The sequence below is a fragment of the Thermomyces lanuginosus genome (genome assembly GCF_041956635.1).
Source record: "Thermomyces lanuginosus strain ATCC 200065 unplaced genomic scaffold VTN49scaffold_46, whole genome shotgun sequence".
Lineage (NCBI taxonomy): Eukaryota > Fungi > Ascomycota > Eurotiomycetes > Eurotiales > Trichocomaceae > Thermomyces > Thermomyces lanuginosus.
Window position 1 is genome coordinate 963 of NW_027192379.1, and position 26,885 is coordinate 27,847.

Genomic DNA, 26,885 nt, shown 5'->3' on the forward strand with positions numbered 1-26,885 from the left:
GGCGACGTGGTTGAACTTACATTTGCGCTTCGAGACTCGAGCGCGAGGCAAGTCTCGGCGAGGCTTGCTCAGACGGAGCCGGACTGCGGGCATGACTGTAGTAAAACCAACAGATCAGCAACCGACGTGATGGTGATGAGAAATTCGTCCGAAAGCGGCTCGCAGAGTGAGGAGATGCTATGATTGCCAAGTCGTGGCTGGGTAAATAGATCTCCGAAAACAGCAACTGATGAAAATGCCACGCGACATGCTGTACCGTACTCCACAGTGTTCCATTCTCCCAGATTGTGGGGGAAAATTACCAGGTCATGACGTGGAGCGGAAACGTGATATTGCCTGCAATGGATTCGCAGATGTGCCCCGATCGAGATTACCGAAATTCCTCAAGGGCACTACTTCAATGCGATAGCCAATTGGATATCTGTAGGACAGTTCGGTTAGGTGGAAAGGTGTCGAGCCCTAGTCATGCTACGTTGGTGAAGAGCTTTTCTGGGCTTCGAAGAAAACACTAAGAGTGCAAAGCCTACAGTCAAAGCCAAACCAGCTGGTTCGCAGTAGCTAAACGTGGCTTCATCGTAAAGAACACTTAGTAAACGGAGAAGCGAAGAGTTCCGAACATTGAAAGTCTAAACATTTCCCTTGAAACCTTCCCGCGGTCTATAATCCTGAACCCTGAAGTAAAACCTCCGTGAAAACAGACATATCTCATTTACAAAAACACAGAAGCAGCACCATGTCTCCCGTCGATTTACACCGCCACGGTATCATCGCGGTCAGCCTTGGCGATGATCGGCGGCGGCTTGGGAATCCGCTGGCGGAAGATGTAGCGCTTGATAATGTAAGGCAGCCAGACAAACAGTTCATGCGAAATGTAGTCCTTCGTCGGCACGGAGAAGACCTGGTCCAGTTCTTCCAGGGTGAGTTGCTTGGTCTCACGCACGAAGCAGAAGATCATGAACCAGGCAATCAGATTCAGACCAGCATAGAAGCCGAATGCACCAGTCGGAGTCATGACCGTCCGCATTCGAGGGAAGGTCAAGCCGAGGACACCAGCAAAGGTGTTGTTGATGCAGACAGCCCAAGACATGCCCTGCTCACGCTGGACGGTCGGGAAGACCTCGGCAGAGTACTGGAAGGCAACTGGACCCTCACCGAGAGAGTACATGATGGTGAAGAGATAGACGAACAGTACAACCGGGCCGATTTGTTCAGCGCGGCTGCCGCTCTTGTTCAACAGAGAAAGACCACCACCCAACAGGAAGAGGCACATGAATGGGAAGGTGGCCAAAGTCAACGTCCGACGGCCCTTGGTATCAATGAGGAACAGGGTCGGGATCGTGGACACGACCTGGACAGCACCGTATCCCAGAGAGGCGTAAAGGGCCTGATCAACAGTGTAACCGACATCCTCGAAGATGGTGGAGCTGTAGAAGGAGATAACTGCGTGAACTATTAGAACTAGGGTTCTGTCAGCGCATTAAAGGAATGAAACTTACTGTTGATACCGCACATCTGCTGAGCAATCATGACCGTCGAAGCTCCGTAGTTGGCGCGGCGGATACGAGGGACAGCGAAGCAGTCCCACAACCGTTGGAAATAACCAGAGCCTTTCGCGAGACGGAGTTCCTCATCGTAGAGAATGTACGAGTAGTAGTAGTCACGTGCGGCAATGATGGGATGGGCACGCAGCCGCTTCATCGAGCGGAAGCCTTTGGCGACATAACCCTTCTTCATGAGCCAACGAGGAGACTCGGGGCAGAAGAAGACGCCAGCACCCAGGATGAACGAAGGAATGAACGCCGAGCCCAGCTGGAGACGCCAGGAAATGTCACCAGTGTCTTTGACAATGACGTTGGCGGCAAATCCCAGGAAGATGCCTAGAGGCATTTCGATCAATATCACCGCGCCTGGAGATGTGGAAATTGAGAGAACCTACCGACGACGACCCAGAGTTGCCAGAACATGACCAGGGCACCACGAATTCGGGCCGGGGCCATCTCTGCAGAGTAAATAGGCACGGTCGCGTTCTTCGCGCCAATTCCGATACCCATGATGAAGCGAGCTGCGAAGAGACCCTGCCAAGACTGCGCGCAAGCGGAACCGATGGGAGTCGCAGTGAGGCAAACAGCCGTCACGAAGATTTCACCACGTCGACCGAGATAGTAGTTGAGAGGATCGGTGATGAAGGCACCGCTGAGCGCGAATGTGAGTGTCGCACAGAACCGCTCCAATCAAATCAATACTTACATCAAGCCGGCCGTCAAGAAAATGATAGCGTTGATGATACCGACGATCCATTCGTCCCGGCCTTCGCCATCGATGCCGAATTCTTGCGGGTAGGACAGGTTTGCACCATTGGACCCGGTTTGATCCCAGCCCTGAGTGGCGGCACCAATGGCGCACAGGCCCATCGAGTACCACATCATGAAGGGGCCGTGCCATTTGTGGTCCTTCTCGTACTGGAGAGCGGCACGCTCCTCGTCAGTGAGCTCCTTGATCAGCTCGAACCGATCCGGATCCCGTGCCACGAGGGCCGCCCGACCGAAAAGCTCTGCATCCTCGGACATGCCATGCTGCTCCGCCCAGGCTTTCGCGTCCGCGACGTTTTGCTCGGGAGAAACACGCTATTGACATTACATGTTAGGCTGCTGTCTTCCCGTATGTATAATGTCCCAGGACACTCCAACACACCTTCAGCGGATTCTCGACGAGGTTTTTGGCGACCGACTTGCGGCGGCCGCCCTCGACGCCGTCCGCGGGCTGGACGTCATGGACGCTCTGCTTCTCAAAGTGAGTCGCCTCACCCGCGTCCGACAAGATCTTCTCAGCCGTCATGGTGACCAGGGGTCCAGGCAAGCTCGTGGACAGTCAATTCGGTGTATGACAGATCAGCTGCTGGTCCTGGGAGGGATTGTGACACACCGTTGCAGTGAGGCAGGGAAGAGGGCGTGTTAAATACCTCCCTCCTGTCCTCCTCTCTTTCCCCGGTCTCTTTCTCTCTCCGGCCCTGGGCGAGCTGTGGGGGCCGCAATGCGGAGGAATTCACTTTGTGGAGTCTTTGTTTCTAGGCAATCTGGGATTGGGTTTGCTCTAGTGTGTCCGCGACGCCTTAGCAGGCCTCCACTTGTAATTAATGTAACCTTTGTGCACGCGAATCACGCGTGGGAGCGATCACCGAAGAGTGGATTAGGATCTCTGTATCGGTCGTAGTGCGGTTCAGCACGCGGGAGTGGAGAGCCCAATGAGAGCGGCCTGAGGTTGGCTCTGCGACTATGGGCGGAGCTGGGCCTTGGCACGCGGCTGTTTGGTATTTGGCTGGCACGCCCTGCTTGGCCCAAGCCTTTGCCGACCTTGGCGGATTTCTGTTAGACTTTTCTGCGGCCTTGGACCCTGTGGGGGCAAACCTTGACCATCACTCGCTGCAGCATGGACCATGGGGACCCCGGCTACAGAGGGAGCTCTCTTATCATCTGACAGCGCTCGCCGCTCGTGTGTCAGTGCTGCAGACGGCCGGTCATGCCTCCCTGCAAACGAGCTGGGAGTGAATGGATGAATCATGACCAGCCTTTCCCCTTCAGCCTTACGGCGAATTCGTCACCATCCAATTAACCGGCCAACCACGCGATCAATCTCATCTCCTGCCCACCTGCTCCAAATGGATTAGACTAATGGACACAACAACAATTCACTTCCTGCTGGGCAATGGATAGCGTCAGGGCCGAGAGAGATGGCCCGTTTGGGTCAGGACAAGTGGTTGAGTTGTTGCTACTGCTGGATAGAGTTATCGCCTCGTACTACGAGGAGGATCAACTCTGCTGCGATCATTGGCGCCCACAGCCCAACAAGATGACAACAACCAAGAAAAAAGGATCGTCACCAGCCACTCCGGATCTGGCGCCCTTGCCCGAAGCGCCTCTGGGGGGTGTGGCTTCAGTGGCTGGAGGGGGCGTGCAGAAGTGAATTTTCCAGAAGCATTTAGCGCGGCGCTAGAAACATTCCCATCCCCACTCGGCCGCCACAGAACATGGTCCTTCGGCTTTTTGGGTTTTGCGGCCCTTGGGCACCAGATCCTAATAAGGTTCGGGATGCAAAAATTTTCCAACCTTCTCGAAGGAGTGGAAGCTCTGGACCAGTGGGAGAAAACCACGGCGGGAGAAAGGGATCGATGACATCGGGCGCAAGAAGGCTTCGGCTTGATCCTGAGGGATTGCAGTGATCGTGCGCCACAGGGACTTTGCTTTGGTGGCGGTCTGTCAAATTCGTGGTGGCAAGTTCCAGGACAGAGATAGATAGTACTCTGGTGTGTCGTCTTCGTTGGGACGTACGAAGACTACTCCGTCAGGACTAGCATGAATGGAGTCGCGAGTACGAGTTGGAAACGTTAGCGAGCTAGCGCATTGCATGAATCATGTCATCCTGCGAGCTGGATCCCTCTGCGCCCGAGTGGGGGATGGAGGTGTTCGGAGCGCTACCGGCCTCTCTGTACGGCATGTATCAACTGCGTACGGGATATTGCTGCTCGACAACTTGCCGAGTCGGGCCGTACCGGGGCAATGGACGCTGTCAACACCGATCGACATATGTATGCAAGGAGCATGGCATCCAGAACCAGATTCCCGCCGATCCATGCGTCATGTTCCGCTGGCGTTTACCCATCTCCCACTCACTGCTTAGGGTTACAACCCGCTGAGTCCGGTGCAGGCTCAAAGACTGAATGATATCAAATGACGTACGGACTCGACGAACCCGACACAGTCGGCTTGGGGTAGCGGGGTAGAGTAGCAATTACCCCGTACAGTGGAGTATTCGAAATCCCGAGTGGCGTGCCAGCATGATACAAAGGAGGGCCGAACGTTGACCGGCTCTTCGCCGGTAGAGTAATGTGCCCAAGCATCCGTACGAGTACGAATAGTACGGCGCCACTGATCACTTTGCCCCAAGCTTGCGATCACCGGCCAAGGGACAAAAAGATTTTCCTCTGACAAATAGGTAGGTGGATGGATTGTTTACAGGTGGATATGCAATTTGTTGTCCGATGTCATGAGTCTTTTAGGGTTGCTCGGACACATCGCCATCGGTACGGTATGAACAGTTTCCTTACAGGTACGGATTCGGAGGACTCTCATCCGTGCAAACGAAAAATACTCCGCATGGGCTGTAACATTCTCTACCCCGTACTGTATATACAGTGTATATACTAGTCCGGTGGTAACTTGATTGCAACGGATGGTGGGTCGAATGAGCACCAAATTCACCAATCAATCCTATGTTGTTACCCTCACGAGACGCCCGTCTGGGGGAATCGGGGGCTTCGGGGACTTTTTTTTTTGGTCCGCACAGCGCCTGGAGAGCTTTGCTGACGAAAGGTTGTCGTACGAGTCCTAGCGGATGGCACGTATTTATTTCAATTTGACCGTGTCCGTCATTGATTTGATGAATGGGGAGTGAATTGAGATGCCTTAGAGCTGAGAGGAAGGCCAAGAGCCTATCAAAGGCTACTTGTACTGACGGGGATCAAGCTATCGACGGAGCAGATTTTGATTTGGTCGAGTACGAGTACATTTTGACTGTTGTACGAATACGAAACGAGCCTGATTTGGCTTTAATCTATCCCATGATGATCATTGCCTCACTCGGACGTTGGACAGAGCCCTAGGAACATGAATGGAGGGACAATGAAGGTTTTTTTTCATTCAAGATCGACACGGAAACTTAGTGCAGTTGAAGCTTCCGGCAACAGCGAAGATATCTATCATCGCCGAGATCTGTTGAAAATATTTTCCGAAAAAGCGAGAATCGGCGGAATGATCGAGTCGTTCGTTCACGTGCGGAAAAGGATACATTCTGGAAGAGTGTGGACCCGAATGTCGCTGAAGAGCAGCAGAAAGACCCTGCCGATCACGAATGCGACTCAACCATGCGAGGTCTCCCAAGGTGGTTTGTACTTGTCGGACTGTACTCCGTATGGATTTGCGTATGGGTTACTCCTGACTACGGAGGAGGGCCCAACCCTCGTTCCAAGCGGCATAAATAAGAGGATCAATGATGTGCTCCCGATTTGCAGCCTGGCGCGGCGAAAATCGCCTACCAAGGCCGGTCCATATCAAACAAATCCTCGAACGATCATGTCAGAATGTATACGAGTCAGCCAAGCTGCGAACCCCGCAGCGCGACTGAGGCTGGATTAATTGCGCAATGTTCACCAAATCACCAAATAAGCTCGACTGTGAAATACATAACTCAATTTAGATGAAGATCTTCCTGCCAAGGACCGGCCCGAAAGCAAGAGTTCCCATTGATGAACGCATGCGAAGACTTCTACGAGGCTGGAAAAGGATTTCCCGGATGCCGAGAAATGCCGAGCCTTTGGCTGGCAAGCTGTTCCCACTTTTCCCGATGAGCTACGAACTCGGTAACTCGGAGTTATGTTATCCCGACATAGCACATGATAAGTACTCCTGTGGTTTCGGACAATTGCCGAGGAGTAGGGCCAGAGCTCGTGAATCAATCCAGCCCTACAGTTACAGGTGAGATCGATTGCTGCATCAGAGTATGGATAGCCTCAACCTGATGCACGAGCAAGTAGACTACCGGCAACAGAGGATTTAGAAGAAATATGTATCCTAGAGGATCTGCGAGTATTCCGGAGGCGAGTTACGAATGCGATTCGATCTGGCAGCATTTCCCAGTCCCCACAGCCGACGGAAGGGAGGAGATGGAAAAGAAAAATGCCGGCAATGAATCGGACGACTGGAACGCGTTTTCGGAGCTTCACATCGGTTTTCAGAAGCCTGTTTATTACTTCAGATGGAAGCAGTATTGGAATGACAGCCAAATAGTGACGGAGCTTTCTGCATGAGCAAATCATTCAGGACGAAATTCTTCGAGACATGGATAAGATTCTACGAGTAGATCGTACCAAGAGGAACATCACAACCGGGAAGATATAAAGTAAGAAATACGAGAAGGGCTCCAAAAATCCGACCGCGTCGTTAGCGCAATTCTTGCACAGCATCGTGGCCGAGGCTATGAACAGTGAGTACGGCGTAGTGCTCGTTGAAAAATCCAATCTCTCGGTCACCGGTTAAGTTCAGTTGTCATATTTGCAGCCATCGCAACCCACATACGGGCTTCAGCCATCCAAGCACGAGGAATTGGTTCATAGTGCATCTACTCAAATGCGACGAGGATGCACATTCATGGTCTGTGATTCGCGCAAAAACGAATCACCGTACTATATATACATGATACGAATGACCAAGCGAAATCTCTGGCGGTGGAGTTCGATGACTTTATCACTCGAACAAGCTGGCCCATGCTGAATAGAGACAATGTAAAGAGTGACCGTTGGAGAGGCGGACTGCGTACGCAGGTTCGGAGTTTCGACAAATGAAGAGGAAACCGATGACTATCTGTCCAAGACAAGCGACGACCTACGATATCGAGACAGCTTTCAAAAGCCGCTGGATATGTCCATGATGAACAGGCAAGACACTGGCATTATTGCCGAGAAGGATCTTTCTCGACTTTGGAGTCATAACACGACTTGAGCAAGGACAACAGAATCCAAGGTGGTTGGCAGACGTTGGGAGATACGACGATCTTCGAGAGGCCGACGGATGGGCAACTTCACAAGACTCGCTCACCGTGGCATCGACACAAAGGTGTGTGAGGATGGACAACCGCCAGCATGGGCCAGTATCATGATCTCTTTCGTTCTATCCAGTGGCTAGTCCATCGATAAGGTCATGATTATTGTCAGGCAAGTGGCTCCCTTCCGTACACTCTAGTGTGCAGTGGCATTGAGCTGCTGGCAATACGAGTATAGTGTCAGGCAAACGAACGTTGCACAAGTCGAGTAACGTATGGCAAGCCCAGGAACCGTAGCTACATATAATACTCATTCATTGGTGTGAATAAGAGGCAGCTCATAGGCGGACTGCATCATGTGCGATGACTTGGGTCCTTGGGGTGCGGCATGGAGTATCTTGTCTTATTGCGCAAGTTTGGGAACTCGGCGATTCGAGTAAACTCTTCTTCCAGCATGGTAGAAAAGAGATCAACCTGCTGAACAATGGATGAAATTGTTTCAACCGTATCCTAGTAATACTCTTATGGGGCTTAAACGAATGTATTAGATGAGAGAGAGGATAACAACATCCCGGGATCATCAAAGGCTCATTACATGCAACTTGATCATTGCCTCGCGGGAAAGGAATCGAACCAAAAAAAAAAGCTGGGGGTGGTATCTTCAAAAATTGCAGGTGGACGACAAAAGCCAGCTCCTTGACTCAGGCATAATCACGCATATTCATGTCACTAACCAAGGACTGAAGATGGCGAGGAACCAAAAACATAACCCAACAGAGCAACATTGCTAACAGAAATAGGAGAATTCCCGTGGATCAGGCAGCCACGGGCTTCATTATGGCCTTCAAATGTGGGCCACGGTATTCAGGGAGGAAGCAATCTCTCCACTCCAATTTGGACGGGCTTGATGGATCAAGCTCGATGTCGAACTTGCGGAAGACATAAGCCATGCACAAGTACAACTCAGCCCAAGCAAGACTAAGACTATGTTAGTGACAAAGGCGGTTAGCAAGATATATTGGTAGACTCACTTCAAGCCAAGGCAGCTGCGTGGTCCCTTGGAGAACGGCACCAGCCATTTCTCGAGGTCTTTGGCATTCTCACCCAGCCATCGGTCGGGGATGAACTCATCCGGCTTCTCGAAGATGGTCGGGTCGCGATGTACAAAGTGACTGCTCATCTCCACAACGGTCTGAAAATAATGTGAGTATGATTCGATTCACTGTAAGAAGTAGGTGGGGATTACTGACACCTCCAGGAATGAAGGTCTTGCAAATGGTTGCGCCACCAGGGGGCACGACTCGGGGCAAGGGTGAAGCAACGCCCGGGCTCATGCGGAGTGATTCCTTGAGGACGGCAGTCTGCAGACCATGTCAGATAGAATGCCAGATGGTCAGTGGACCTAGGGCTTACCAGGTACGGAAGCCTTTCCAGCTCGCTCAGACTTGGCGGTGAACTCAGAACAGGCCACGCTTCGAGCAATTCAGCCTTTAGCTTCCGATAAATCTCAGGCATCTTGAGAATATAGAATGAACCATGCATAAGAGTTGTTCCAGTTGTATCAGCACCGCCGAAGAGAAGAGCTTGAGACTCCTCATACAAGCTTCCCTCACAGGGAACCTGGCCACTGCGATAAGCTTCTGGCCGCAGGAGCTCATGGTAAATGGTTGTTGAATGCGGGAGGTTCTTCAAATTCTCCGGGTTTCTGGCGAGCGAGCTAATCTGCCGTCTCAGGAGCTGACCGCATTGTCAGAGAAACATTTCTTGTCAGAATCAAACAATAATACCCACCTGTTGAAGATCGACTAGACCAGAAGTAGCCGGGCTAACGATCTTGGACAGTTTCGGCGGGCATTTCATGATTGCGTTTTTGAGCAGAGACGAGTGCTTGAAGCCCACAAAGACCGGCAACGAGGCATCCATGGCGACAATGATTGGTGCCTTATGATCCGGGGCGTTAATGGCATCGACCGAGTTTCCGAAGCAAAGATCTAACTGATCAACTTGCGCCCGCCAAAACAGGAGACTGAACAAGATAACATACAAGTAATCACGTCAACTGACATGCAGCGATAAGCATAGAAGAGGTCAACTGGTTTGGACCCGCGTCTTTCGAATGACCGGCACAAATCCACAACCTACCAGCCTGTTATCAGGGCCCAATGACCACAAGCCAATATGCGAACGCCTACCTTTTCTGTGACCAGGCCCTGGACATCGGCAATTGCCTGTTTGGAGAACAGCCGTGCCAGGACATCTTTGCGCTCCTTGGCCTCTCTGTAGGTCAAAAATCCAAAAGACGATCGATCTTCACCAGAACTGTGGTATAGGTTCTCCTCCTTGTCCCATCTACGCGCTGGATTATATAATTCGTGATATGTCGCTGGTGGGCGGAAGTGCAGCTAGGAACCATGTCAGAAATCTCAGCCGTTTGGGAGCACGACGGTCGCCGGGCAACGTGTGGGACATACCTCGTTCGGTCCGACTCGGACGATATCACCTGGCGTTTGGTCATCTATATGAGACGGATGTTCCACGTTCTCCGAATTAACCGGGATGCACTCACCATATTGCGCATGTAGTCTTTCCAGGGTATGCACAAATGAGCTCTTAGCAACGCAGTCGATCCAGGCCTTGTACAGCGAAGTCGCGGCTGCGAGCCGTGGACCGGGGAACCTTGCTAGTGGATGCCAGAAGACATTGTAAATGTAACCATAGAGCGTCCATGCCACCCATCCGGCTGCGAGGGCAAGCAGCGCATCGGTGACTTGGATCTGAACTGGGATTCGGTCGAGCATTGTGAAACGATTTCCGGCGGGAAGTTTCGCCCTTTTCCCAATTGCAGCTGTACCCTTGGCGATTTATCTGGGTCGCCTCTGCAGCGCAGAGGGGGCCCAGGCTCCAGATAGCCAGAGGCGCCAGCGGCGCCTCGCAGACGATCGACCCTCCTCTTCATCACGCTACGGGTTATGGCGGACAGCGCCAATGCTGAGCAGTGGCCCGAGAAGGGAAAAGCATGGGTTCTCACTTAGGGTTATTGGCGGCGGGAAAACCGTTCCGGGTTCCGGATCCAGCCAATTCGGATTGGATCCTGGAATAGGAAGCCCAACACTTCAGTTGTAAAACGGACAGCCAATGAGATTTTTCGAAGTAGGCGAATCTGGAGTGGTCGAGCCCGGTTCGGCCATGAGGTTCCCCATAATATCGTCTGCTTAACTTAATTCGGTAACCAGTGTCAAACAATTTCCAATTCCCCACTTGGCCAATTGGGAGCTGCAGACACTTGACCGTTGAACAGCGAACATCCACCATGCGCCGCCGTGCAGGGGATCGAGGCGACTAATCAATCCTTTCTTTCCCATTGTAGTCCGCAGATTCCGCCGTGCACACCAATAAATAAACCTGGTCCGGTCGACTTTTCACTTCCGTGGTCATGGCATTATTTCCACAGCGATTGAGACTTTAGGAGGGTATATGTGATCAGACAATCGAGGCAGAATGACGGAGCCGGAGCCAGAAATCGTCGTGGTGCGTATCGGAAAAGTCAGCCCTCAGTGATTCTACAGTGATGATTGACTGATCGGCTCAGGACTCGAGTAACGACACCGATTCCGCCTACAGTGAAAATGTCCAGTCGTATGTGTCTATATTCAGAGGGTCATCATGTCCATCCGGTTCTAAGGTCGATTCGGCAGGGAAACAACGTCGCTTCGAAGTAGTATCACAAACTACCACTATGAGAATGGGCGGCGATACCACGCTTATCATTCCGGGGCCTACTGGTAGGCCACACGCCGATCGTGTCATGGTGGGCGCGGTGGCTGACTCATGAGTTTTCAGGGGACCGAACGATGAGCAGGCAATGGATCATCTAGATATTGGGTAGATATACACCGAGTCCATCTTCGGAGCCATAATCTATTGACAACGGATCAGGCATCATCTATACACTCTTCTGCTTCGAGGACGGTTATTCCTTGCCCCAATCACAGATAACCCACAGGTAAGCTAGATGCGATTCCACAAAGCTGGACTGGTGCTTATGAAGAAAAGCGTGTCCTTGATGTTGGCACGGGAACGGGCATTTGGGCACTGTAAGTAGTCTCCGAGGAGGCTTGTGGCCTTACTGACTGGCCCAGTGATTTCGCGGATCAGTACCCGATGGCCCAAGTGATTGGAACAGACCTCTCTCCAATACAACCCACATTAGTGCCACCGAATGTTCAATTTGAGGTAGACGACTGCTGCGACGAATGGCTTTACACGCCAAACTCCTTCGACTTCATCCACGTCCGTGGCCTTTATGGCTGTGTTGCCGACTGGAACAGATTCTATAAGCAAGCATTGAAGTACGTCAGCTTCTTAACTATTCGTCACAAGATGTTTGCTAATCCCGGTTGCAGGCATCTGAAACCGGGGGGCTATATCGAACAAGTCGAACAGTCCGTTGTTCCTAAGTCTGATGACGGCACCACCAAGGGGACCATCTTTGAGAAATGGGGCGAGGTCTCGTTACAGGCAGGAGATGCGTTCGGGAAGACTTTGAGAATCTGCGATGAGGCGAAACAGAAGATGATCGAGGCCGGATTCGTGGACGTCGTGGAACATCGTTTCAAATGCCCGATTGGGCCTTGGGCGAAGGATCCCCATCTTAAGGAGCTTGGTCGGTACAATCGCCTACAGTGCGAGGAAGGCATCGAAGGCTGGACTATGTTCCTATTAACTCGCGTTCTGGGTGTATGTCAACTCCGAATTATTATCGTTTGTGGTTCGATGACGCTGATGGATTATAGTGGACGAAGCTGGAGGTTGATATCTACCTGGCGCAAATGAGAGCTGGACTCCGCGATCCTAAGATCCATGCATATCAAGAAATGTCTGTCCCAGCATACAGATGCATGTGGTGCGATTACTGACTTGATTTAGGACTGTTGTTTACGGACGGAAACCACTAAACAAGAATTAACTCTCGTTGTGGATTTCGGATGGGGGTTTTCGGTGCATATTTGGTTTTTCTGCTGGGCCATGGCGCTTATCATGCGTGGGAATACGGTTTTGAGAGCCCGTTCATGTTTTGTAGTTATTTATACCTTTTTTCTTCATTCAGCAACTGAAGCGCAGCTTCTTGAAACATGCTTGCCGTAGGTTATTATTTTGAAGCTAGCTGGTCACTGCTTTTGTAATTCAGTTACACGATAGCATCGTATGCTGTCAAATAACTGGATTGTGTATACAGGTCGCATAGATGCCTAGGTCCCTATGACTGTTTGACGTACACACAACATTATCTGAAATTAGCACGGGTTAACTAGACTAAAATATGAATTCTTTCTGTTGTATATTCTTGACATTGATACCCTCCCAGAAAATCACCGAACCCCAGGTAATGGCATACAGGCCCGTTGAGGTGATTAACATCAGCTTTTGCGTATCTCCATATGCCTGATTAATCGCATCCCAGGTTGGGGTTCCAGGGGGATAAGATGCCCGTTTTGTCATGTCTCCATAGATCTCAGCAAACGGTGCACCAGCCGGAAGATATTGTTGTAGCTTCACTGGGAAGATCCCTGTCCACATGGCTGCTGCAATGGTAGAGCCGATGGAACCACCAACGCTGGCAACCATCGACTCCATTGTAAGGATCGCAGGGATATCTTGCTGGGTCGAGACTGCCTTCACCGTCATCTACTCGCAGATCATCAAAGTGCCACCACCGAATGCGATGAAGATCATGCACGTCGCCAGGTACGACACATCCATATGTGGCTGTCGGAAATGGATCATCAGGCCGACGCCTGGGATCGTGCTCGGCACTCCAAAATACAGCGCCTACCACTTGAGCCGTCCGTTGTACCGAATGATAATGCCCATGACAACCCGCCAGAAGCAAGGTCCGATGGTGTAGATGTTCCGGATGTAGGTTGCCACACTCACGCTAGAATTGAACACAACGATCAACATGGAGAAGAAATAGGTGTCCCAAATGTACCAGATCATATACAGGCTGGTGACCATTGTGAAGGTGAAGAGGACAGTCCGGTTTTTCATGAGACGCCATGGAATGAAAGTCACTGGAGCTATGGATCTTTCGTATAAGCAGAAAGCAATGACCAGCAGTCCTCCAAAGATCAGGAAGCAGATAATCATAGGCGATCTCCATTGGTTAGCCTGGTAAGAGTACACGCCCAATGCCAGGAGAAACAGTGCAAGTTCTGCGGAGATGAGAATCAAGCCAATAACCTCAAACTCGCGCGCATAATAGACGATTGACTGCGCAAATGTTCGGCCGCCGTCACTCTGAGGAACGAGGCCTAAACTTTCTGCCTTCCTCTGATTGTAGTAAAAGAAAGCGAACAGTGGTAGATGGATGATTGGCATAATAATTGCCCAGATATCGACTCCCCAACGTAGCCCTATTGTTTCAAGAATCCTCTTAGTGGCCGGCCGTACGCCCACGTTGTTGAAATGATGGCGACGCAGAATAGGCGACCATGAACGCCCAGTTTCGCAGAGACGAGGTATCAGCAATGAAGATGGTAATTGTGAAATTCAGTCCATAGTATCCAATCCAATAGAAGACCTGAGCGACGCAGTAAGTCTGAACATTGTTGCAGCCGGCCATCATGATCAGACCAATGGTCAGCGATGCAATCATTAGAGCAAAGCCCTGTGCACGGGCCCGGACGTCGAGCAATTTTGCGTACGGCAGATTAATTAGGCCTCCCACAAGGCCGGAGACGATAGACGTAGTTGCAGCCAGCGAGTGCTCTTGAAACGAGCTGGTTACATAGGGCGTCAGAGTGTTGACTACGCCCCAGGAGAATGTAGAGAGGAGTTGAATGATCCAAATCCTGGTTTGAAGTGTCATGGACACAATAATCATCATGCGAGACAGTGTCAGACACACATGACATAGGCGGTGATTAGCTGATTTCGCCTCCACACCTTGAGTGATGTCTGTGCATTTCGAACTCCATGCTGGAAATTGGGATTGATGATGTCCGAGTCATTGTCAGAGTTTTCTGCTGGGGTTTCTCCTGACCTTCCAATTTATTGGAGGTTTCCCGATCAAGGATTACTGCGTCATTGCGGGGAATTTGTCCAGGAGAGTCATCGATGCGATTATAAATAGTGGTAACCTGAATGGTCGCGATAAATAGAGAAGAAAATCATTCCAAAGAACAAACAGAACGCTGGAAGATCGGAGAAATCAGGCGTAAGGTTCGATGTCTTAGTACTACATTCGCAGTATAATCGAGCTTAGATCAGACCTAAGTGCTCCGCACAATTGCTCAGGCCAAGCCTGATCGAACGAGGCACAATGCCAAAATCTTTCATTTAGTTTGTCTCTAAACCCCCCGCTGCCGTTAATACAGTCAGTTCCATAATACGTGCTGCACTGAGTGGTTCTCAGAAGCATTGCCGAGAGCAAAATTTCCCGACAGTGGAGAAGGTTGACCTTATCAGATCAATCTGATAACCTTGATTTTTGCGACCAACTGCGACCAAGTGGTTTTAGCTCTGGAAAGAACACTCGACGTCATCGACCGAACTCAATTCCTAGCTTACTACAAGCGAGGCCCAGATGCCATTGGCCAGCTCAACATCGTTATGTCACAACTGTTGGAAGGCTAAAATCACTTCGATTACGGAGTTGAGCGTCACTAAGCCTTATGTACGACAGAGCGCTCTGTGATAGAGCTCGTCAGGAGCAGTTGATGCTGCCCTTAAGATATTAAATGGCACACACTGTTTCAATTGTATGAATGGTGAGGACAAACGTGATTTTCATTCGGAAAAGGGGGAGATCTGGAGTCCAGACGCCTGGTTTTATCTGATCAGAGAATTTTGGGTCATCATCTTCGGCTTCATGTCAGATCGAACAATCGAACCACGCTAAACTCATTGGGCGTGACCACATCAGGGATTCCCCTGGGCCCAGTCAGTGTCAGTCAGGTGGATCGGACATGACATGACGACAGGATAAGATGTAGCAAGCAGGCTAACAATGGGTCTTTAGTTTCCTCTAAAAGAACTACTATGTACTCCCAGGAGCTCTGGTGGATGCCTCAATGACTGTACTGTTCGCTGATCTCAAATAATCTATCAGTTTTACGTTGCATCAGGTAATCTTTGCAATATGCCGTACGTGGTTTACCTTCAGATCCCTCTGGTGTGCTCTCTGCCGCGATTATGTCAGTCTCGACTCTGGCAGTTCCGTTTGTGCTCCCAGTGTGGTTGCGTCTCCGTAGTCATGATTGAGGCTGTATCCGTGACTCCGTCATTCAAGCTCGTTGCTACTCCACCCATACATCTTGTGATTGCCGTACCCAGGGTTCGATTTCCCGAACGCCTGCGTAGAACCAGGGAAACGTGGGGAAATTGCCATCAAAGGACTGATCAGAGGTGCTCATTTCGATTTGCTTTGCCTTCTTCACTAGATGTGTATGTACCTGTAACATGGGTTGGCAACCCTGTGCAGTCAAAAGGCTGTTGCTATGCCATAATGTGGATATATCTGGGCAGAAAGGGGCTTGCAGCGAGGCCCTGAGCTCCCCCTGGCCCGTCTCAGTTTCCCGTCATCATTTTGTCCGCAGATTGTGCACGTGGAAGGACGTCTTGTTCGTCTCATGTATTGCCATCTCTTTGCATGGCGTCGGTGTTAATGTTTTTTTTTTTTTCTCAAAACGGAATATGGATAGAGCACCAAGGCGAGTGTCTCATCCCACAGGATACCGCAGACTCAAACCAGGGGAAATAGGCAATTGAAGCTTCTACCTGCGACACGACGTTGTCAGGAGACTTGCGAGGTTTATGGTGAGTCGTGACTCGTCACTTTTTTTTTCGCATGTGTAGATGTAGGGCGTTTACTATAGGTATACCAACAGTTCTATCCACTTTTTTATCTATCTACCTATCCACCTAGAGGTAAGTAATAAATATGCTCTATCTGCCTTTATCTATGCTTTATCCAAAAGACCCTCCAAAAGGTTCTGTGCTCCAACCACGGCAGGCTCCTCAACGGACTCTACAAGTCCAATTCTACCACATTTGTTTTCTATACCGCTCAATACCTTCGCTCTATACATTGGGCTCGCCATTAGGCCCCCGCCCAGAACCACGCCGGAGGTAGCTAGGTCAATACCCTGCCCCTCAACCAACATGGCCACCAGGTCAACAACACTGGCCGCCGCATCGTCGACGATTTGAGCCGCCTCGGCATCGTCCCTGGCCATGGAAAGGACCACCCCCGCCACTGAGGCTACTTTCTTTGTCACCTCCAGGTCACCGTTCTGTTCCGGGTTAGTGGGACTCAACAAGGTGTCCAGGAGGCTAGCAGGGTTGCAGCTGGGATCTAGGCTCTGGAAGTGGCTCAGGACGGCTTGTGCCAGTGGCGTGAATGGTATATCTTGCGCACCGATTGACTTCCTCATGCGGTGGAGGTCGCACATGCGCAGCGTCTTGCGGATGGCAGTGCGGCCTATGGCATACCCGGAGCCATCATCACCAAGGAGGCGGCCCCATCCGCCCGCTCTTGCGGTCCGCTGGAAGTGCTTGCCCTGTCGTGTATAGCTCTGGGCGATGGAACCCGTACCAGCGATGAGGACAATGGCATTCTTGACATCGGCTTTTGACGCGATAGTCCCAGGAAGAATGTCAATATCCGAAGTCACGGTCAGCCCATTACCGAGGGGCAGCTTGAAGAGCTCTGAAAGAGCTGTGTCGATGAGTGGCTTGAGCCACGGTCGATCGTAGCCTGCCATGCCGACCCATACGCGGCTGAAGGACACGGTCTCCAGTCGATAGCCGCGCGTGTCCTCATGACTGTCGAGAGCGTTTTGGACAGCCTTGGAGATGATAGAGACGGCCATGTCGACCCCCACAGTCGTGCTAGGCCTACCAGGTTAGTCTGACACATTGCGCCAGGTATACCTGGAGGTTGGTGGCTGTGTACTCACACATTACAGGGTCCGGTGACCCCCTGAAGCTTTAGGCCATCCGGCGCCATGATGACAGCCTTGCAGCTCGTGCCGCCGGCATCAACACACAGGACCAGGCTCCGCGTGCTCTTCCCCTGGTCATTGGTCTGTCGGAGCCTCTCCTCCTCAAAGACACGCGCCAGAAAGCCCTTGTGCCGTTCCAGGCGCTGCTTAGCCTCGGAGACGGGGATTTTGAGAACGATGGTGGCCGCCGCGAGCTTGACGCTGCCATGGCAGGCCTCGAGGATCTGCTCCAGCTCTTCATCCGACTGTGTGCAGTCCTTGCCGCCGACGAAGCGCAGGATGTTCTTAGCGCGCTGCCGGAGCTTCATGTTTGTCGCTTTGACGTCGATCATCTACATGTTCCCGTATAAGTGCTTTGCATTCGTCTCACGCAGGATCTTCCGGACTGAGGACTCACCAGATTGCCGTACGTCTTGCCAATCCCGATCATGATGCCCGTGCTAATCATGTTTAGGACAAGCTTTGTCGCTGTTCCAGCCTTCATGCGCGTGCTGCCTGTCACCACCTCAGGGCCTGTCACCGGCGCGATGAGGAAGTCGACATTCCCCTCCCTGCCTACAGCCGACGGTTCAACACAGACGATGCCAACCGTCAGGCACCCCAGGGATTTGGCGTACTCGAGGCCACCGAGGACATATGGTGTCCTGCCGGACGAGGCGATGCCGATGAGCGAGTCCACGTCGGGATCCAGCCTGAATGGCTGCAGGTCCGTTGCCGCATTGGATCTGCTGTCCTCGGCGCCTTCTCTTGCCTTGCGGAGGGCATAATCGCCTCCAGCAATGAGGGCAACGAATTGGTCCTCGGGCGCCGAGTACGTTGGAGGTATCTCGGATGCATCGAGTACCCCCAATCTAGCACCAACATGATCAGCCAGGGAACCACAACACCGTTTTATCTGGGTATGAATGTACGACAATAGAATGCCTACCTGCCACTCGTACCGGCCCCAATGTAGAAGACCCTGCCGCCCTTGCGCACGCGCTCCGTCAAAGCACTGATGGCATCGGCAATGACGGGAATGCATGCCTCAACGACCTTGGGGATCTGGGCATCCTGCCTATTGATGATGCGACACAGCTCAACCACCGACACACGGTCGATGTTGACGCTGTGCTGATTCCGCTCCTCCGTCTGTAGTCCTGCAAGCTGTACCATGTCTGCACGCGTTTTCTTCTAGCATCAGCCACCTCTGATGACAACGGTCTGTTGGAAGAGGAGGGGTATCCATTCGAGAGACAGACACACACTTGTTGACGCTTATCATGGTGAGCCCATCTTATTGCTCAACACATATCCGTCAACGTTAGATTAATTAAGATCTCAAATCTGGGACCGAGGTTACATCCGTTCGCGTATCGAAACCCAAGCTATTGGGTAGGCTGCCCGGAGTTCCGGACCCGGGCGGTGGCCTCGATGCAACAATGCGACGGCCAGTCGGTGTCCACTATATAGCCCTTTAAAATTTCAGATTTCGAAATTGCGCTGAAACACTTATTCTCTTTTACATGTAACAAAGAAATGCTGAAATCGATTAAAACCATTTTTGCAAGCGTAGTCTTGAAGACATGGGCTATCATTGGCCTCTAGCCTTTGTTTAGTTCTCCGTAAGCGGGCGGTTCGTTAACGAATCAACGGTATCGGGCCGTTTCAGCATATTTCCGGTAGTTCCTTCGGCTACTGGAAATTTGGACGAAATGAAACTCGAAAATTGTCAAATTTCAGAAATGGGTAATTTTCTAGGTTTTAGAATCTCCTCAGCCCTACTCAAACTCCTGCCAACCACCCGACTTATTTCCTCGTTGGGCCGTCCCCGGTCTCATTGCCCCTGCTCCCCCACGCGTCAGGCTCGTCTCCCACGATGTCCACAGCCAGTAAGAGAAGGGATCTTGGGCGGAATAATCTATATCTAATGAACCGAGTCCGGCAATTGCCGACCTCGTGGTTCGCCTCCACGGTGGAGGAGAGCGTTGGATCATTGATTGGGCTAATTCAGGAGGCATGCTATAATGTAACGTACCGTTAGAGTGAGCTCTTTATCTCGTTATCAACGGACAAAGGACGGAGTCGCGGCTCGTAGATGACTTATAGTCTGTCTGCCTTGCTCGTCGGCCAACATCAAATGCGGCACGACGAAGCAATTGCCAAAGCATCATGGCCGTGGAGACCAAGCCTGAGACGTCGGCCATGACGGCCCAACCGCAGCAAGTCCACGAGGAGGGCGACGACAACTGGCAGCCCCCGTCGTCCAAGCTCGTCAGGTTCTACTCGCACCCGTGGACCCAGATTCTCCTCATCAGCATCATCTGCTTCTGTCTCCCTGGAGTAAGTTTGTGTGTATATGATAACGTCCCGCGAGAGTTGCTAACCTCGTGCACAGATGTACAATGCTCTGACCGGCCTCGGAGGCTCCGGCCAGGTCGACTCGACCGTCGCTGCCAACGCCACGGTTGCCCTGCTGTCCGCCACGGCCGGCACTGCACTCTTCCTCGTGGGCCCCATCTTCTCCCGTGTCGGCCCCCGGATCTGCTTCCTCATCGGCGGCTGGACATACGCACTCTATAGCGGCAGCCTGCTGCATTTTAACCACTACGCCAATGGCGCCTTCGTCATCGCGTCAGGAGGTATTCTTGGTGTGGGCGCTTCCTTCCTCTGGATCGTCCAGGGCGCCATCATGACCACGTACGTCTCCGAGTCGCAAAAGGGCCGCGCCATCGCCACATTTTGGGTCATCTTCAACCTGGGCGGCGGCATCGGCGCCCTCGTGTCCTTTGCCTTCAACTACGACAACAAAGCCGGCACCGTCACCGACTCGACCTACATCGCCCTTATGGTTATCATGCTCTTCGGCTGGGTGCTGGGCCTGTTCCTGTGTTCTCCTTCGCGCATCCGCCTTGCGCAGCTGCACCGCGCCGTTGAGACGGAGAAGCGCAGTATCCGGGGCGCCGCCGAGATGGCCATCCGCACCATCTGCAGGTGGCGTGTAGTTTGCATGATTCCCCTCTTCTTCTCTGCCAACGTCTTCTACAGCTACCAGCAGAATAACGTCAACGGTCTCACCTTCAACATCCGCACGCGCTCTCTCAACTCGGCCCTCTACTGGATTGCCCAGATGCTCGGCGGTTTGCTCATCGGCCTTATCCTCGACATCCCATGGCTCGATCGCACCAATCGTGCGCGTCTCGGCTGGGCCGTCGTTTTCGTCACGGGAATGGCCATCTGGGGAGGCGGATACGCGTTTCAGTTGTGGCAGGATGACCGCATGGCGCGGGGCTTGATCCAGGACATTGACTTTAAGCAAGGCAGCCTCTCCACAGGGCCTATTTTCTTGTACATCTTCTACGGCGCCTACGACGCGCTCTGGCAGGGTTTCTCGTACTGGCTCATCGGCACCGAGTCTAACAGCACAGGCCGCGCGGCCGTTCTCGTCGGCTGCTACAAGACATTCCAGGCCACGGGCGGAGCCATGGCCTGGCGTGTCAATGCCCTGGGCAAGAGTGGCAAAACTCAGCTGGCCATGAACTGGGGTCTCTGCATCGGCTCCCTTCTCATTGCGCTGCCGACTGTCTGGACTGTGTCGAAGCAAACGACGGTGGAGGACGAGGCTGCATACACGCCGCCGCCTGTCGAGGAGAAGAAGGTGCATGAGGGCGCTTAGGTGGACGGCTACAGACTTGTGCGAGAGATACTACTAATCCTTCTGGCACAATTGAAGGCTCAGACTGTTAGTCTCCGTAGTCAAGTAGCAAAATCCTAGAAGCACCTAATAATCAATCAATCCGTGTTCTCTACACTCGATTCACGTGGGGCACACCGTGCCATCCTTCACTCAATGCCTAACACGGGAACATGGGGTTTCCTCTGGTCAACCGTTGACTATGCAGCCTGGAACCTACAATTCGCATTACCTACTACTTTGTGTGAATGAAACATCATGCGTCATCCGGTTGGAAGAAGGAGTCGGCTTAACTTGACGTCTCTCTACCACTTCCAGGAGTCTGGAATTGGGTACCCGTGAGACGGGCAGCATACCCATGCGCATGCATAGAAGGGAGCAATAGCTCAAATCAGGTACCAAGATCTGGGACTTGGATAGTTTCGGGTAACCAGAAAAACCCACAACGTGAGATGGGAACATGGAAAACCCATGAAAGAAATCCAGGGCGTTGTTAGGAATAGAATCTACCCATATAGTGTCAGCTACCCTAGTATAAGCATGGGGTCCTGTAGAAAGCCCAGGATTTCGGGGCCTTCTACGAAGTGCTATCACTACACTGAAGATCAAACCTGTGAGCTCCGAAACAATGGCCACCTTCATCCCACACATATGCACAATGTGTTCGACAAAACATTCTTCAGCAGCGATCACATAACGATGTGTGTGCGTCATGCTTCAGAGTTGGTCTCCACCCCCAAGAATTTTGGTGTCCTTGGAGTTGCGCCTTTCAGTGATAAAAGACTTCTGACTCCGCGAGGTTTGCCTCGGTCTAAGTGAACACAGGGAAAGGAAATTTTGGATCGCATCTCGTGGGCCGTCACAACAAAAAGTACCAGCTTCCATCCCACCATTATCTCGCAACCTCTCCGAATAATTGTGCACATTTCAATCCTGAGCGTTTCAACGAGCACCTCAAGCGTCTTCACAATCTGTACTCAATTGGCGGCCCGATCTTGTATCCCTACTGCTTTGTTCATTTTCTGAACCTGATATCCGAAGAGCCTTTCGATACTATGAGAATGTTCATCAAGAGAATGAAGTTCCACCAGGCGGAAATATCGATCTCTTCTCCGCACTGGAGCCCGCCATTCCTTCAGGTTTACAGGGGATGAAGAGGAATTAATGCTATATCTAAGGTGGGCGTTTGAGACTTGCCGTTGGAAATCTAAGTGTCTCCACGTAAGACTGAATGTTCTGGGCATGTCTGCAAAGCCATTATTATCCCAGCAATTGGGGGATCATCTCAATCCTTACTCGAGGCTGAAACTCGGCACTCAGCTTATGGGGCTCTATACTCAAAATCGCGGCTTAGCTAGTGCACCGATCAATCTCGGCTACTGCTACGACTCAGTCGAGATTGTTCGATTTGTTGGAACCCTATCTACAGTTCTTCAAATTAGGTTAACAGGACTCTTATCTCAAGGCCTAATTTATCCATCGATAGGCGGGTCTCTAGCAGGCCGCCAGCTCCCCACACTAAGTTCTTGCTTGGTTAGTAAGCTATATCCTGCGGCGACTGCGAGCAACTCCGGTTCCTTTCCCGAACTGACTCCCTCCTACTCGGCTTACCAACGCTATCGGTGACAATACGGTTACCTTAACTCGATCCACGGCTTCAAGATCCTCAAGTTGCATTCGGACTCCTTATGCAGCCACATTCAGCCTGCTCATCAGACTAGTGGCGATTGGGAAAGCCAACTACATCGAAGCATCTATAAGTTACGGAAATATAACTACCTAGTGTATTTCCGTAACTTATGCTTCCGCCACTCCAGCCTGGTCTAGCCAGGCAAGCGGAAAAGAGGTGAGCGGTATAACCAGATGAGATAGATCTACTAGGGCCAATTATCAGTCGTCCTAAAAGTATGTGTATTTGCACCGGGCTATAGTGTTTGTTGTTGCTCTTCTAAGCCTGTTATTTTACTGGTAGCGCGCGCTATTGCGCGCGTGCCCTGATACGATGGTTTCTTCCCGCGGAACGCAAATTGAGAGACAATTAGGAACTGGAAGGAAGCTGAAAAAAAAATGGGCTGAATGAGGATGTTGGCTACGCCTGATCTCCTATCCGATTTTTGCATACGGTGGATCAGCCACACCATAACCACTGCACCTGACACAAATTCCTTTTGCAAGACATAGTAACTAAGCTTTGGAACATGATGTCAAAACTTAAACCTAGCCTTCTGCACTTCTGCAACCCTACGGCGGGCAAAAGTGGCCATGCCACCAAAATTGTCATTTTGGCAACGATCGAGATGTGTAACTTGGACCGGTGCGGAGCCAGCACCTCGTCTAGCTTCGTCCAGCTCCAGTGCAGACCACTTTCCCACTATTACATCTTTTGTAGAGATCAGAGAGCGTTGAATAGTTCCCCATAGCTCAATTTAGAGTCGCTCATTCACTAGCGCACGTTGAGTGCAATTGGGAACGCTAAGTCCATCTATCTGTCAACAGATAGTCACCGAAGAATGCACTCTTTCAACAGTCAGGAGAGATTAGTGTGCCTAACAAATACTGGGCCGAATAAATTTCGAGATCCGCTGGATATTAGACTTTGAGGTCCTTGACATGGCATGTTTTAGGGTGAGGAACTGCAAAGACACGGTTGCCCAGCCGATCCATGGATCGGATAACGGATCGCGACTTGCATAAGTCGGCATAGCTTATTCAGAATGTTAACGAGAAGAAGTACCATTTCTCTAGTTCATTGGATGGATTACACACGATTAAGCATAAGAAACAATCGAGCGTGCGCCAGATCCTTGAACTTTGTACATCCAAGGTTGATTTTGGTTTCCATGTTACAAAGGAAGGATCGAAGAACAAAGGCTTTGCGCGCGGCTCTGGTATTTTTCCGCCACAGATTTGCACCGGTCAATTCTCAGGACGCTGACCGTAGACGACCCAGCTGTATTGTCATGTGTGGTTAGTTTTATATGAAATAGAAACATAGCATAAAATATGTGTGGATACTTACAAGTTGAACATCGCGTGAATGTCTCGCTTTCGGCCGTCAGCGCGGGCTTGGCTGGCGAGAACAACAACTTCTTCCTTCGTCCACTGCTTGAACCGTGTCAGAACGGCCATGGCTCCGCCCTCGAAGCCAGCCGATTCGAGTTGAGCTTGGTTCCAGGCGCCAAGTTTCTTCTAAACGAAAAGGTCAGCGCTTGAACATCATCTATACTATGAATACTGTTCGGTGACAGAAGAGGAAAACTGACAAGATGGCGATCCTTCGGCCAAACACCATAAGGAATGATAAATTTCTCCACGTGAATGTTCACGAAGCCGGCTTCCTTGAACCACTGTTCTAGCTTGGCTCCGGGACGGGCCACGTAGCCTGTATCTTCAAACGCGCCAATTACTTCGTCGAAGAACTTTTTGAACCCGGTGTCCTTGAGACTGCCGTCTTGACAGAGAGGATAGGCGTCCCAGTCCTGGAATTCAACCCAGCCCCCGGGTTTGGTTGATCTACTTTCCGTCAGAGCCACGTTAGGACGGATGATGCAGTCTCCAATGGCATACCGGTAACATTGTTTGATCAATTTTTCATAGTCTTTGATCGAAGTAGTCAGGTATCGCGCATGGATGAAATCAAATGGATTACTTTCATATGCCCATTCGGATTCAATATCATCAACCAGAAATTTTACGTTCGGAGGAACTCTGCCAGTGCCCGTTAGTTTAGTGACTTTCACTATGAATCCTCAAATCAGACTGACAGACTCGGCTGGATTGGGCTCAAGTCGCAACCGATCACCTGGACCAATTAGATCCGGCATCAGCACTCGGACAATTAATGATCGATCACGTCAGTATTCTCTACCTCCGCATCAGGATGTTGGTCCGCTGGAATGAGTCAGCACCCGCGTCCTACGTCGGCTAAGTTCAGAAAGCATTAAACTTACCAAAATCGATGGCCCAAAGACCTGTGCCTGTTGCCAGGTCGATTACCCGCTGTGGATTCTTGATTGGGGCCAGATAGAGTTTCCGATGCAGCGCCATGAGACAAAGCTCATGCAGCATGTCCAGGCGGTCACTTTCCGACTCATCGTTGGGAAGTAGGTACGCTAGAAAGTGACGGTCAGTTTGCAACAAATCTAGGATTGTTGGCCAGAAAATGTAAGCCCTACACCCATCACGATATTTATGATAGCGACGACCATTTTCATGTCGATATTCGAGCACCGACGCGGTGAGCGACGCGCTGTAGGCAGATCTGGACGTCAAGAATATGGGTGAGTGTTCCCGTGGTGTCTTAATCTCCGTGGAATCGCATCGCGTACAGTTCATCGCCATAAGCCGAGTCGTTCTCATACTATGCGGCTTAAGTAAGAAACGCGCTCTGATATACCACAATAGAGGGATATCGTACCGAGGTGTCCACTTCAACGTTTGCCGGGGTATTGGCGGTGGTCTGCTCCTGAGCTGCCGTTTCCGTCATTGTGGAAATTGTCCGCCAGAATCGGGGAATATTGATAATTAACGGTCACACGTCCACGCCAAAAATGTAGAGTATGCAGTTCGAGTTTTATAAACAAGACTATTTTGTACTTTATCCAGAAGCTGTCCACAACAGTCAATAAGAATTGTGTAACTCATTCCTCTGTGGCCAAAGCCGGGCACGCCGGTTCAATGTCAATATATGTGCAAGTGGGCGAGCTTCAGGAACTAAGTCTTCCCACGATGCTCCCTGCCACTCTGCCAAAATGGGAACATGTGGCCGCCTTTAGGGTACAGAGTGCATCGATGTCCTTCATGGAGATTAGCAACCGCCAATCGGGATTCAGTTCGTAGAATCCAACTTGGGCGAGATTTTGCTCTCTTCAAATCAGCGAGCTAAGTAAGCACGCGGGTAGACTAGTCTCGGTACGCTCTAATCCATTTCCAAAAAGGAAAGAAACTAAACTACGAGTAATTATGGACTGCGGAGGTGGGATAAGTTAGCAAAGGAAATGGAAAAAGACCCTTTCCATGGCACTACTCGTAGTACGGAGTATGTAATTTTTGTCCATTGTTACTCCTTGCTCCGTATCTTGTGCCAAGTTGTATCAATTGATGGTTACTTGATTACCGTACAATACAACCAGGTCACCGTTACGAATGCATCTTTTGCGCTTATCAGCCCCGCCCACTCCATGTTCTTGTCGCCCTCCTCCCCGCCCTCATCGTTGTCCCCCAAATCTTCAAACCCATCTTCTCCCAGCTCCTGCTCGGGGCCCCCCCCCTTCTTCCGATAAACCTGCGTTCCCACTCGTTTCCGGGCATCGTCATAATAAACTCTCTGAGAGAGGTCGCCCTTCTTGTACCTTCCTTTTGTCGGCCTTTCGTCCTCGCCCGTCTTACCTTCTTTATACTCATTTCCGCCTTCTAACAATCACCTTTTCTATATGGCGGACTATTCGCTCGATCCATTTCTGGATTGTACGTTGATCCAGGTCCTTCCAGGCTTGCTTCCAAGCCCGGATTGCATCTTCCCTCTTCTTTGGCGCGCCGCGTGCAGTGGTCCGCCGTTTGAGCCAGTTCCAGGCGGGTTCGATCATATTTAAATCTGGTGAGTTGCCGGGCCAAAGTTG

General features: G+C 51.2%; 12 protein-coding genes across 12 annotated transcripts; 5 read left to right on the forward strand and 7 right to left on the reverse strand.

The window, feature by feature from the left end:
- Positions 1–748: 748 nt before the first annotated feature.
- VTN49DRAFT_7245 (uncharacterized protein) lies at positions 749–2,835 on the reverse strand (the record flags this gene model as incomplete). Its single annotated transcript, XM_069415493.1, has 5 exons — positions 749–1,440; positions 1,497–1,877; positions 1,937–2,193; positions 2,248–2,624; positions 2,692–2,835. The coding sequence occupies 5 exons, from the start codon at positions 2,833–2,835 to the stop codon at positions 749–751; spliced, it is 1,851 nt and encodes a 616-aa protein (XP_069264671.1).
- A 437-nt stretch (positions 2,836–3,272) lies between these two features.
- VTN49DRAFT_7246 (uncharacterized protein) lies at positions 3,273–3,545 on the forward strand (the record flags this gene model as incomplete). Its single annotated transcript, XM_069415494.1, has 1 exon — positions 3,273–3,545. One exon carries the CDS (start codon positions 3,273–3,275, stop codon positions 3,543–3,545), a length of 273 nt encoding a protein of 90 aa, XP_069264672.1.
- A 157-nt stretch (positions 3,546–3,702) lies between these two features.
- VTN49DRAFT_7247 (uncharacterized protein) lies at positions 3,703–3,960 on the forward strand (the record flags this gene model as incomplete). The annotated part of the gene is made up of 1 exon (XM_069415495.1): positions 3,703–3,960. One exon carries the CDS (start codon positions 3,703–3,705, stop codon positions 3,958–3,960), a length of 258 nt encoding a protein of 85 aa, XP_069264673.1.
- A 4,178-nt stretch (positions 3,961–8,138) lies between these two features.
- On the forward strand, positions 8,139–8,381 carry VTN49DRAFT_7248 (uncharacterized protein; the record flags this gene model as incomplete). Its single annotated transcript, XM_069415496.1, has 1 exon — positions 8,139–8,381. One exon carries the CDS (start codon positions 8,139–8,141, stop codon positions 8,379–8,381), a length of 243 nt encoding a protein of 80 aa, XP_069264674.1.
- Positions 8,382–8,405: 24 nt separating this feature from the next.
- On the reverse strand, positions 8,406–10,388 carry VTN49DRAFT_7249 (uncharacterized protein; the record flags this gene model as incomplete). Its single annotated transcript, XM_069415497.1, has 9 exons — positions 8,406–8,568; positions 8,622–8,782; positions 8,841–8,951; positions 9,004–9,327; positions 9,382–9,581; positions 9,635–9,728; positions 9,783–9,992; positions 10,062–10,090; positions 10,157–10,388. 9 exons carry the CDS (start codon positions 10,386–10,388, stop codon positions 8,406–8,408), a joined length of 1,524 nt encoding a protein of 507 aa, XP_069264675.1.
- A 700-nt stretch (positions 10,389–11,088) lies between these two features.
- On the forward strand, positions 11,089–12,556 carry VTN49DRAFT_7250 (uncharacterized protein; the record flags this gene model as incomplete). Its single annotated transcript, XM_069415499.1, has 10 exons — positions 11,089–11,118; positions 11,180–11,226; positions 11,286–11,372; positions 11,431–11,472; positions 11,527–11,593; positions 11,644–11,684; positions 11,730–11,939; positions 11,994–12,327; positions 12,384–12,466; positions 12,517–12,556. The coding sequence occupies 10 exons, from the start codon at positions 11,089–11,091 to the stop codon at positions 12,554–12,556; spliced, it is 981 nt and encodes a 326-aa protein (XP_069264676.1).
- Positions 12,557–12,903: 347 nt separating this feature from the next.
- Positions 12,904–13,275, reverse strand: VTN49DRAFT_7251 (uncharacterized protein; the record flags this gene model as incomplete). Its single annotated transcript, XM_069415500.1, has 1 exon — positions 12,904–13,275. One exon carries the CDS (start codon positions 13,273–13,275, stop codon positions 12,904–12,906), a length of 372 nt encoding a protein of 123 aa, XP_069264677.1.
- A 144-nt stretch (positions 13,276–13,419) lies between these two features.
- On the reverse strand, positions 13,420–13,968 carry VTN49DRAFT_7252 (uncharacterized protein; the record flags this gene model as incomplete). Its single annotated transcript, XM_069415501.1, has 1 exon — positions 13,420–13,968. One exon carries the CDS (start codon positions 13,966–13,968, stop codon positions 13,420–13,422), a length of 549 nt encoding a protein of 182 aa, XP_069264678.1.
- A 2,582-nt stretch (positions 13,969–16,550) lies between these two features.
- Positions 16,551–18,749, reverse strand: VTN49DRAFT_7253 (uncharacterized protein; the record flags this gene model as incomplete). The annotated part of the gene is made up of 4 exons (XM_069415502.1): positions 16,551–17,481; positions 17,550–17,926; positions 17,992–18,445; positions 18,523–18,749. 4 exons carry the CDS (start codon positions 18,747–18,749, stop codon positions 16,551–16,553), a joined length of 1,989 nt encoding a protein of 662 aa, XP_069264679.1.
- A 996-nt stretch (positions 18,750–19,745) lies between these two features.
- VTN49DRAFT_7254 (uncharacterized protein) lies at positions 19,746–21,249 on the forward strand (the record flags this gene model as incomplete). Its single annotated transcript, XM_069415503.1, has 2 exons — positions 19,746–19,916; positions 19,972–21,249. 2 exons carry the CDS (start codon positions 19,746–19,748, stop codon positions 21,247–21,249), a joined length of 1,449 nt encoding a protein of 482 aa, XP_069264680.1.
- Positions 21,250–24,183: 2,934 nt separating this feature from the next.
- VTN49DRAFT_7255 (uncharacterized protein) lies at positions 24,184–25,753 on the reverse strand (the record flags this gene model as incomplete). Its single annotated transcript, XM_069415504.1, has 10 exons — positions 24,184–24,217; positions 24,287–24,456; positions 24,531–24,780; positions 24,835–24,975; positions 25,032–25,069; positions 25,136–25,158; positions 25,218–25,379; positions 25,443–25,528; positions 25,596–25,627; positions 25,685–25,753. The coding sequence occupies 10 exons, from the start codon at positions 25,751–25,753 to the stop codon at positions 24,184–24,186; spliced, it is 1,005 nt and encodes a 334-aa protein (XP_069264681.1).
- A 618-nt stretch (positions 25,754–26,371) lies between these two features.
- On the reverse strand, positions 26,372–26,852 carry VTN49DRAFT_7256 (uncharacterized protein; the record flags this gene model as incomplete). The annotated part of the gene is made up of 2 exons (XM_069415505.1): positions 26,372–26,676; positions 26,738–26,852. 2 exons carry the CDS (start codon positions 26,850–26,852, stop codon positions 26,372–26,374), a joined length of 420 nt encoding a protein of 139 aa, XP_069264682.1.
- Between the last annotated feature and the right edge of the window lie 33 nt (positions 26,853–26,885).